This window comes from Haemaphysalis longicornis, unplaced genomic scaffold, assembly GCF_048455015.1.
Source record: "Haemaphysalis longicornis isolate Haplotype H1 unplaced genomic scaffold, Haemaphysalis longicornis Haplotype H1 scaffold_4, whole genome shotgun sequence".
Lineage (NCBI taxonomy): Eukaryota > Metazoa > Arthropoda > Arachnida > Ixodida > Ixodidae > Haemaphysalis > Haemaphysalis longicornis.
Window position 1 is genome coordinate 123,289,409 of NW_027526361.1, and position 12,041 is coordinate 123,301,449.

General features: G+C 45.6%; 1 protein-coding gene across 1 annotated transcript; it reads right to left on the reverse strand.

The window, feature by feature from the left end:
• Positions 1 to 5,913: 5,913 nt before the first annotated feature.
• On the reverse strand, positions 5,914 to 11,825 carry LOC144179364 (uncharacterized). The gene is made up of 2 exons (XM_077707692.1): positions 11,694 to 11,825; positions 5,914 to 6,348 (listed from the first exon to the last, which is right to left on the reverse strand). Exons 1-2 carry the CDS (start codon positions 11,703 to 11,705, stop codon positions 6,034 to 6,036), a joined length of 327 nt encoding a protein of 108 aa, XP_077563818.1. The 5' UTR covers positions 11,706 to 11,825; the 3' UTR covers positions 5,914 to 6,033.
• Between the last annotated feature and the right edge of the window lie 216 nt (positions 11,826 to 12,041).

Below are 12,041 nucleotides of genomic sequence, written 5' to 3' on the forward strand. Positions count from 1 at the left end.
CACTCTATACCAATCTGCACATCTTTATAAAGCGCGTTCACTAAAGTTTATCACTCTTTCCATCACAATTGAATTGCTCAGAAAATATGTTTCAGGTGTAATATAAGTACCCTGGCACCCGCCGCGGTGGCTCAGTGGCTAAGGCGTTGCGCTGCTGAGCACGAGGTCGCGGGTTCGATTCCCGGCCGCGGCGGCCGCTTTTCTGATGGAGGCGAAAAGCAAAAACGCCTGTGTGTACGAGATTTCGGCGCACGATAAAGATCCCCAGGTGGTCAAAATTAATCCGGAGCCCTCCACTACGGCGCGCCTCATCGCCTGCGTTGCGTCGGCGCGTTAAACCCCACAATCAATCAATAAGTACCCTGGAATTAAAATATAAGCTTGCTAAACTCATCTCTCCATAAGACACCATGAATTCCTAATAAGCCGCGTCCTCTGATACCCTCTAAAGTGGGTTCACTAGTATTCTACGTGAATTATTTGAAATCTATTTTCCTAAATCAGGGCTCTATGGCCTCAGGGCTCTATGGCCTTTTATTAGAACCATTACTTCTTTTAGGGACACTGTGACCCGTTCAAAGTTCGACATTAACAGTCGGGTGACTTCTGACCTCGTCGGGTTCGTATGCCAATGATGGAGAATTTAGAATTTCTATAATTTGTTACAAGCGTTCAGGAAACATGTGCGAAGCGCTGAATAACGATACTACAGCGCTAGTGCCAAAGAGGATGTAACTAGGCATGTACAGCATAGAAAAACGAGTACTCCTGATGTCAACATCCGCGCGCGCGTGTGAGTGCGCGTGTTCGCGTGATTGCCCGTGTTTGTACGTAGGTGTATGTTTCTCTGTGTGCACGTGTGTGGGGTTGCGTAAGAGTGTTTCAAACCATGTATTAGAACGTGAGGCCATGAGACCCTGGGGGGCGAGAAGGATGACAGAGAAAGGGAAGGATGCGGTTCACACAATGAACACAGTTCCAGTCTTGGTGTCCTGTTCACAAAGCACACAGTGAAGCGGGCTATTGGCACCAAAATGAACAGTTCACGCTGTAGACATAGCGGCCCACACGGTAGACGGTTAACGCTGTGTGTGCATGGGAGTTCGTGCGTGCATGTATTCGTAGTCCCACTCCTGTCAACGCTCTTACGGGTCAAAGGATCAAGTTTCCAGCCATTTCAGGGTAACAGAGTAGGAACGAATAAGGGATGGTTCCGACAAAGTTCCCACAGTATTGGGCAAGGAAGGGAGCAATAGACATGCCACACCGCTGCTAAATTGAGCCATGTGGCAACTGAGGTGGTTAGAGCGGTAAGCAGGTTTGGCACTGTGCACGAGGCACGAGCAAGGAAGGCCGGTATGCTCTATTCTGCTAACGTGCGCTGAATGCGAAACCATTAAGGCGTTCCGTGGTGCCGCAGCGACGTTCCAAGTAAACGGAGGCTGTGCACTTCTCGCTGCACCTAGAGCCGTCTACTGGTTTAACGCGGCGCAATCTTATTCACCGATTGCTTACATGAACTGGCTGTTTATCCTTTGTAGCCCAGAAAGTAGAGAAGCGGCTCCTAACACCAGAGTTCTCAGCCCGAACTCCAGCAGTTCCACCTTTTATGTTATTTTGAGGATTTTTGATTGACAAAACTCTTCTTTTTATCAGTTCGGCACACTGGTTCTCTAAATACGTATGGTTTACATTACTTTTAGGGTAAGCTGAAGAGTGATGATGAGCATACAACAGTGCGTAAATGGAGTTCAGCATTTCACTTTAACTGCCCGGACTACAGCGTCTCAGAAACGAAATGTCGCGGTGCTGCATAGAGCGACAAATGGAGCACGCTAGTTTTGTGTTTTTTGTTCCCCTTGGCCCTTGTTGCACCACGCGCTTTGGAGCAACGAGGGGCGTGCACTCCCTTTGTGTTGTAGTCGTAATGTTGGCTCCCTTATGCTCATAATCACACATTCTGAAATCTAAGTTTCATCTGCCATCGGTGTACAGCTGGAGTTGGGTCGCTTTCAGGTCACGACACATCCCGGGGTTCGTTCGCAGTTTTCCCCGTGGTTTCTTATTTGTCATGCGGGGTTCAGCATGATGATTTTTCTACCCATCAGATGCTCACCACGTCGCGTTTTCGGAACGAAGCTTTCTTACTCGTACCGATAGCGTCAATGCATTTTTTTTCTATGGAGCAGTTGGTCGACCGAAAACACCTCATAAAATGTCTGGACTCACGGCGCGTGCACGATACCAGGTTTCCATTGCATTAAACGGTTACTTAAAAATCGCGAAAAAGACTAGTTCTAGATAAGCCAACACACTTATCGATCATAACGAATGAGCGCAATAGTATGCTTTGGTCTCACAAACCACGTATTTCTAACATTTAGAGCGTTCACAAATGGGTTTGCTTGGGGCGGAAAAAATCGTCTCATGGTTTTGTTGCTTTGTTTGCGATTAGGGTCGTTGAATAGTTGACGATCTCTATGTCCAGAAAAGGTTTGACCTACTTTTGATGCAGTTTTTATATGGAAAAGCTTTGCACTTCTCTCAACCTTTTTAAAGGAAGGATGGTAATTTTTACATAGTAACACATATAATTTTTTCCCAGTAGTAATGACCTGATGATCCCCCAAAGGTGAGAGAAACTACATGTGCTAATTCAAGATTTTGTGCAGCGCGAAGCACGGACAAACACAGAAAAACGTGGCAGGTAGAAGCGCTGGTGTCCGTCACATCTTTCTGTACTCCTCCGTTTTTTGCGTTACACGAAGTCAGGCATGACCAATACCAACTAGCCCTAACCTTTTGGTTTGGCCTAGTACTAAAACACGTACTAAAGGAGAAGTTTGGAGCGTCAGCTCAGTGTTACATTTATAGTAACCAGCCACAAAACGTAGAGTTCTCGACAAGCAGTAGGAGAACGGCAATGCATAGCTGCAGCGCTACCCTTAAAACTACACTGTGAGTGTAGCGCTCTTGTTTTTAGTTGCAAGCGTTAGAGTCATTAATTCCGCTTCAGTAGCCGGGTATCTTGGACTTGATCTCAAGGCATTTCACTCTAGGAAAAGCATTTTTGGGGGGAGAGAACCAGGTGACGGATACGCGGTAATGACCACGCGGTGACTTTCACGCACTGATGTACACATGACTGCGCTGATGTTGCGATGGACACGCAATGATCCACAGACAATGACTGCCACATAATATTACGTGTCCAAAATGTGCGCTAAAACAAGCATTTTGCTAGCGGAGCGGCTGTTGTAAAATTGTTACAATATCAATTGCTTCAAGCGAGTACATCGAGTAATTGCACCCCCACTTAGTGCAACTTCTTGGTTTAGGAATTCCACTTTATTGCAGAGAGGACAAGCTTCTTATCTGACATCATTTTCCCGAGCTTGATCGATTTTATAACGTCATCTGTACCAACACATGAGTCGATCTCGAAATTTAAAAGCAACGAGGCTTCTTTGCATGTGGTGGTGACCGAAAAACCCATTATTATATGCTGCTGAGAAGGAAACCATAACAAACAGGCCACGCGTGTTTTTTTTATGTGAACTTTATATTATTATTTTTTTCACTCGCAAATTACGCCATTTTTGCTCCTATTTATAAGGAGAGAAAACTAATTTCTGAAACAGTAATTGGCACACCTTTTTTTTCTTACACTAAAGCAGAAAAGAAGCGATACCGGTGCAAGTCACTGTTGCGTCAATTTCACCGCGGCTCAGCGCTGTCGTTTCCGTCAACTGATTCCGAGTAAGCGTCATGACGCCAACGGTTTATCACTAACGTTTTTGAATTTCATTCTTTGTTTGTACGGCGGCATTGGTAACAAATCTTGGCCGCCCGTCAAAGCCTAGCCCACGCAAGTTGAGAGCTTCTAAAAGAATTCAATACCTTCAAAATAAACCACCATGCGGTGCAACAAAGCATAGCAAAGAATTTTATTTGCCTAACAAGAAACTGGAGGCGGTTATTTTTCCCTCGGGCACCACAACGTCTCGCTTTGTCGCAGCCGCACCATTAGTAGGTGCTTTGATGACCACCTCCGTAGCTTCCCTAGTCGTGCCCGCCGTAGCTGCCATGGCTTGCGTGTAGGAGTTGTGATGACACGGCTTTCCGCATCCGCCGCCGTAGCAGCCACCGTAGCCACCTCCGGAGCCGCTGCCATAGTGGCCACCGTGTCCCCCTCCGTAGCTTCCAACGTAACTTCCGCCGTAACCTCCTCCGTGGCCACCTCCGTAGTTTCCTCCGTATCCACTCTCGTGCCCGCTACCGTAGCTGCCGCCTCCATACTGTCCCCAGATGGGGAAATTGTTGCTGCTTTTGTCAGGGCGAAAGCCAAGAGAACTGGAAGACCCTGGAAAAGGAGAAGTCGCAGAGAGGATATTAGGGTAATTTAACTTCCCGGGGTTGCCACGAATGTTTTTCGGGTACTCGTTTTAAAAACAATTTTGTTACAAATACTGGACGCCTTAAGGACAAATTTCTAAATACTGAAATCTAAATCCCTTCTCGAGGAGGCTCATTTCACCACGGCACAAGGTATCTTCTTATGTAACCCTCCTGGACGCAGGTGCCACGCGTCCTTGGGTAATGTTACCATAATAGCACTATTACTGGCTTGTGTTTCTCCAGAAAGGATGCTTAAAAACTTGTTATTCCTGGCCACTTACTCATCACGTTGAACCATGGTATTCGTCTTGGAAGCAGATGTAAACGTAGTGAAATACTCGTATTTGTTGCATAAGAAAAACATTTTAATATGTGCGTATATTTTGCATTTGCTATTGCACACATCAAGGAACCATGTATAGACGATTAAAAGAACAATAATAATATCAATGATGTATTCATGTCTTGCCTCAAATATACCTCACCGTTCCATTTGGGTCAAGAGTGTTGAGAAGTATGAACAGCGCCACCATATGTAGTAGTTTGCAAATGTTTTTCCCATATCAATGTCTCGTTCCGGAATTCTTAGAACTTTTTTACCGGGAGGTTGAATTGAGGGACGGACATACGGAAAGAACAAAGTTTTCGCGTTTAAGCAAGACTGGAGTTTCCTATTGACTCTTTCGCGGGCACAACAATGTCCAGCCACGCGAGCTGGTCGTTGAGAATTGAAATTTCGGGAGTACATTTACTACACGGCGTAGGTACTGGAAGGTAACGGAATGCAGTAACAAACGAAGAGTGCCGTGACGTTCATTGTACCCCTGCTTCTGTAAAGATCACATGGCACGTTGTAAGTAGTCGAGCGGGAAACCGCACGACTTCCGAGAGGAGGAAATGAAACAAGGAGACACGATGAACGAGAAACGAGCGTACCCCAAGTGTTTCCATACTTCATGAGTACTCGGTTCTGTAGCGTAAAAAGTAATTTCGATAGTTCTGAACCGTTTTTACAAGGGTGACAGAGTACCACCCGTAACTGGCACCTGCTCAACGTGCAACTGCCATGGTGTTCTCAACCATTTTCGTATGCTTCTTTGAAGAAAATATTAAAGACTGGCCACGCATCTTTTTTTATTACTTAAATTTGATATTTTCTCCACCCCAAAAATCGGCAGTTTATGCTCCTATTTGCCAAGAGAGGAAACTAATTTTTTAAGCAGTAATTGGCACACCTTTTTCATTTTCATACGACACAGCAGAAAACAAGCCATACCGATGCAAGTCACTGTCTAGTCAATTCCACCACTCCTCAGCGCTGTCGCTTCTGTCAACATACACCGAGTAAGCGCCATGACGCGAAGTGTTTATCATTATCATTTTCGAATTTCATTGTTTGTTTGTACGGCGGCATTGGTAATAAAACTTGGCCGCCCATCATAGCCTAGCCCACGGAAGTTGAGAGCTTCTAAGAGATTTCAATACCTTCAAAATAAACCACTACGCGATGCAACGAAGCGTAACAAAGAATTTTATTTGCCTAAAGAGAAACTAAGGCGGTGATGTCTTCCTGGTGCACCACCCCGTCTCGCTTTACCGTAGGCGCTGCCATCAGTAGCTGCTTTGATGACCACCTCAGTAGCTTCCGTAGTCGTGCCCGCCGTAGCTGCCATGGCTTGACGTGTAGGAGTTGTGATGACACGGCTTTCCGTATGCGCCGCCGTAGCCACCACCGTAGCCACCTCCGGAGCCGCCGCCATAGTGGCCACCATGTCCCCCTCCGTAGCCTCCACCGTAACCTCCGCCGTAACCTCCTCCATGGCCACCTCCGTAGCTTCCTCCGTATCCACCGTCGTGCCCGCTACCGTAGCTGCCTCCTCCATACTGTCCGCCAGATGGGGCACTTGTCACTACGTTTGTCAGGGCGAACGCCAAGAGAACCACAAGAGCCTGTAAAAAAGAAGGAGTTGCAGAGATTATATTATGGTGATTTGGCTTCCCGTTTTGCCGCAAATGTTTTCCGAATAATCGTATTTTTTTAAAAAAACAATTCACTTACAAAACCCTAAGAACAAATTTCCAAATACTGAAATTTCAATCCCTTTTTGAGGAGGCGCATTGCACCCCGGCATCAGCTATCTTCTTATGTAACCCTCTTGGACGCAGGTGCCACGCGTCTATGGACAATGTTACCAGAAGAGCACAACTACTGACTTGGGTTTCTTCAGAAAGGATGCATCAAGACTTGTTTTTTATTGATACTTACTCATAACGTTGAACCATGCTATTTATCTTGGAAGCGTAGCTAAACGTAGTGAAATACTCGTATTTTTTTCTTAAGAAAAACATTTTATTATGTGCTTATTTTTTGCATTTGCTATTGCACACATCAAGCAACCGTGTATACACGATTAAAAGAACAATACAAATATCGATGATGTATTCATGTCTTCCCTCAAATATACCTCACCTTTTAGTGTGGCTCAAGAGTGTTGAGAAGTATGAACAGCACCACCAGATGTAGTAGTTTGCAAATGTTTTGCCCATACCAATGTCTCGTTGAAGTATTCTTAAAACTTTTTACCTTAAGGTTGAATTGAGGGACGGACACACGGAAACATCAAAGTTTTCGCGTTTAGGCAACACAGCAGTTTCCTATTGACTCCTTCACTGGCACAACAATGCCAGCCACACGAGCTGGTCTTTGAGAACCGAAATTTGGGGAGTACATTGACTACACGGCGTAGGTGCTTGAACACAAGAGAATGAAGTAACAAACGAAGAGTGCCGTGACGTTCATTCTACCCCTGCTTCAGTAAAGGTCACATGGCGCGTTGTAAGAAGTTCATCGGGAAACCCCACGACTCCCGATTGCAGGAAATAAACAAAGAGACACGAAGAAAAGGAAACGAGCATACGGGAAAAGTGTCGGTACCTAATAAGCACCCGGTTCGATAGAGTAAACAGTAATCTGGGTAGCTTTTCATCGTTTTTACAAGGGTGACAGAGTAGCACCCTCAATTGGCATCTTCTTCACGTGCCACTGCCGTGTTTATCTCGACCACTTGTGTTGGGAGTGCTCCCTTTACATACCCCCTAGGCTTCGTGCCCAGGCCAGCATAAAACGGGGACCCTGGCCTCCTTCTCTGTGAACATGGCCCTGTCCGCATGCAAAGCATCCAGGTCGGCCAACGGAACTCTAGCGAGCACTTCTTTTGTTCCTTCAACACCTGGCGGCGCCACCGGTTGGTGATCGGCTCAGCAACAGCCAGAAGATTCAAACTGCCCCACTTAGCTGCCTCTGAAACGTCCGTTAATAAAACGGAGACAGTCCAACCCTTTTTCTCATCTATACCACCATATCCTCTTCTATAGCAGTGCCTTCGGCACATATAATGTGAAACAAACGTGGTTTCATTAACGTATTCGTGCGTCACAAAGTTTCCTCTTGCGTTTTATGTATTAGAGCTTTAGGCGAAGCTGCATAAGGCACACACCTCGTAATGTATTCGTGTTCTTTTCCAGAGTTCGACCTAATTGGACTTAATTTTTGCCGTGTTGGTTCATGACTGCCAATAAATAAATACTGTGCTCCAAGCGATTGCGAAGACAAGACGGAAACCGAACGAGTGCAGCGCTGCGATTGTACCCTCTCCCTGTATCGTCATCATCGTTTCGCACCCCTGTTTCTTTTGTTTTTATTACCTATTTCTTATACGTAACATAACGCAACAAACAATATTTGCAGGTTAAACGTCTTAGAATGCCACCAAAGCAATTAAACAATAACTACCGATCAAAGATGCAATGTGCCAGAAGCACCGTAGTCAGCTGGCTTTGTCGTAAAGTTCTCTAATTTTGTTCACGTGTTCAACGCTTTGCAGCTGCAAGGAACGGGGTATTTTGCTCCCTGCACTTCAACCAACGCAGATAAGTTCTCTCTCAAGCATTTGCTTCAGAAATGTACTTTGTGGAGCGGCCAACGTTATCGCGAATGCTTTGAAGGGTTTACTTCGGCCCTGTTATTGTTGAAAAAATCATATGCACATTGACCCCTAACCGAATGTATCGTTATGCCGCCCCAGTTGATTCCCCGCTGAGTAATGAACAGACCGTTATTTTCCTCGGGAAATTTTTAATGGAAACGCTTAAAGAAAATGCTTTAGTTCGCTTTTATGAAACTACCGAAACAAATGATATGGCGTTGGACTGCCTTATCTAATGCATAACCATCCCGTGTTTTATTTAAACGAGCCTTGCGTATTACCTTTAGTCACAGTTTTGTATAAATAATTCAATGAGCTACGCCTTAACAACTGTAGTTCCGTAACAAAGAAGCCGTGAAACGGATCCCCTGTTGTTTATATGCTGCCATTAAGCTGAGTAATTTTGGCAAAGCCCCAATAAAAAATTAGAAACTATCGTGTTCTGACTTCTGCACTGAGAGCTACTGCGTCCCGGTCAGTGCGCTTTTAAATAAATACTGTCATTTACAATTCAAAGAGCATTTTTCAACCATTTGCTGCTTGCATTTTATTTTTGTTACACAGGTTCACTGTTCAGTGTGTGGTAAGAACCCAATATTAGCCGTTCTTGGCGCCTATCGTTATCTGCCTGACCACACTAGCGCTTTAGGGCGTCATGTTGACACTCAAACAAGGAGTTTTGGGACTTCATTTGTCTCATCCCTTAAAGGGACTGCTCCAATCCTCATCAATTCAATCGTGCTCCTCACCAGCTGTCGCATGCTGGGGTGGCTGCGCTGGCTCGCCTCGTTTCTTGCGCGTTTTATTCAAACCTCATCGTATGACAACGTGTCTCTACGCTCTCTGATCATCGCACCGCACTTCGGGGACCCAGAGGTTCAACAACGGCCATAGAGGGAGTGAAAGAGAGGTGCACTGACAAGTGGAGGACGGCCAAAGGGCTATTTGACCTACGAAACTAATAAGGCTTGCGCACTGTAGAGGAAAGGGTCGAGCAGAAATAGACAGGAAGAGAAAAGGTTGTCAGCGACTAGCGGCCTTGCACCTGGTGAAATTGTAGTCATGTTCAAAAGACATTATCAGAAATGGTTTCTGTGTGAATTTTTTTAAAGCGAAACTTTCTCAGTGGGGACCCATTGCGTCCTGCCTAAAAACTAATGCGTTTCCTCATAGACCGGTTGGTCGACCAAAAATCTCTGATAAAATACATGGGCAAATAGCGGGAGCGTGCCACAGGGATTTCGTAGGTTGTAGACCAAACAATATGCGCATTGATGTTAAAGAAAAAGAACTAGTATACGTTTGCCTAATAAAGCACGTACCGGTGTACAGTTAGACCGTCGATAGATGCGTTAACTTTGTGTGTAAAAAATCGTTGATTGGGGTCTATTTTCTTTTGTATTTCGGTGTGTGAACTTTTGACGATCGCTTGGAAAATCTTTCAGCGAAGGCTGGAGGCACTTTTAGCTTTCGCGCTTCTCTCAATTTTGTTTTGGTAGGGGTGATAAATAATTTTACCTTTCTCGAACGGATGCGATAGAGGTTTTAAATTCAGGGGAGACCCGGGGAAGGCGTGTTTATCAAGATTGTGCATAGACATAAGGAAAAAATGAATTAGATTCTATAAATTTGGACCCCAACTCCCATCCAGTACCTCGACCGAACAGCTTACTCAGATGTGGAAGCACAACACGCTGATAGAATTCGGCGAGGCGCACAAGAAAATTGAGCGAATCAAGCTTACTGACGCCTGCCGAGTTTCATTTCACTGCCTCAGTTACGAGTATAGCTTGGAAGCCGAAAACCAAAACGGCCGCATCCTCCATGCCTCGATGCAACACATAGAGGCCGCAGATATTCCTCCAAACTTGTGTCTATATTACCAGACGAGCCAAAAGGAAGCCGGGGTCCATGCACTCAGAAAAGCCTACAATGAAGGCGGAAAAAGATATGCGGATGCTGCTGAATACCTTATAACATGCAAATAGCACCCGCGGAAAGCGCCACAAACAATGAAAGGCAGGATGTATGCTCGCCAATGGTCAGGACAGATGGCACTGACTCTGCATGGGGGGCGCCAGGCGGGCTTGCCACTTCCAGGACACCGGAGGCAAAGTGTCCCGGCAATCACCGACAAGCTAGTAGCCGGATGGAACTACCAAATCGTCATGCTTTAATGATAGCGCGTGCACTACTTCTGTGGACGTCTTAACTGCGACCAATGTCATCAAATATTTACACCCTGTAGACAGCGGAGCATGAGTTCCCTGGCGGTGATGGGGAGACCGAATACGCTGCCCAAGGCCACTTACACTAATGTGTACTCAATACACTAAAGTACCTACCCCCTTTCTCGATGATTCCCTCTCACAGCAGAGACATAAGAGAGCGTTACGAAATATCCCGGAAAACTCACCACCCTGTGCCAAATTAAGCTATCAAAACTAGCGAGACGACTCAGAAGGCTACTGACGAACTTATTCCCACACGCCACATAGCTGAACCTGATACCCTACACGCTAATCGACAACCATTGCAGCTCCTGTTGCGGGACGCGCAACACGCTGTACCACATGGTATGTGAGCTTAACGTGTTTCACCCCTACCAAAGGTCCTAGCACCGACAGTGGAGCAGTCAGGAGGTCCTCTTGACTAGCGAGTTCCGGAAAAACGATCACGGCCCGGTCACCTGTAGCATTCGAGCGGCAGCTGGTCCTGGCGTCCACAATCCGGGATGACTGACAACTATATCCCAATCTCCCCGAAATAAACATTTATTTTTTATGCTTATGGAGGCATTAAGTGAAGCAGGCATTTTAACTGCAGAGCAGCGTGCATTTAGGGAAGCGTTTTGGGAATTCTGGATTCTTTCATTTTTTTTAAACTGACTATGTCGCAATATCGCCGGGCGCTTTCATGCAAACATGTTTCATTTTTTGTCGTTTTCATTGGGGATTGACCTCTGAGTGTGGCCGCAAACCCTAATGTTAAAGTGCATGCCTGTTCTACCTCACGTTCGAGGAAACACGGGCAGTTACTTAAAGGCATATCGCGGGCACTTTTGTGTAGTAAAAGTTATTTTAAAACTTTAATCACTAGCCAGCCCGTATAATGCAAAACCTAAGAACAAGAGTGGTTAATACAAATTGAGCACACAGCTGCAAATACGTTGTCATAAAATATGAACGTCTACGATCTTTTGTCGCTCAGAGAGTTTGGCTAAAAGTTTTGTCTGATAATTATGACGACGGTGTCGAAATATTAAAACTTCCTAAACTTACTCTATGAACAAAAAAATTTTATACTCACGGCTTTCATCATCTTGAGCAGCAACGGTTAAGCGAGAAAGACCTGGAACTAACAGTGTCGAAGGCAGTGTAGGAAGCCGCTAAACTTTGCACCCGTTATATACCTATTCGAATAGCTTCGGATAAGCAACCCGCTGCGTTAAAAAATAAGCCGAGTGATCAAATTGCACCCGTAAGTCAATCACCGGTCATCAGGTTAACGAGCGGATATGTGCATAGTGGGCAGGAGCGAACGCTAGCTTTACAGCGTCACCTCCTCGTCTGCAAATTTCAGACGGGCGAAAACAAAGTGGTGTGAAGGATTCCGTAAGAGTTGCTTCATATGCTTTTTTGCAGCCTCCTTCCCCTT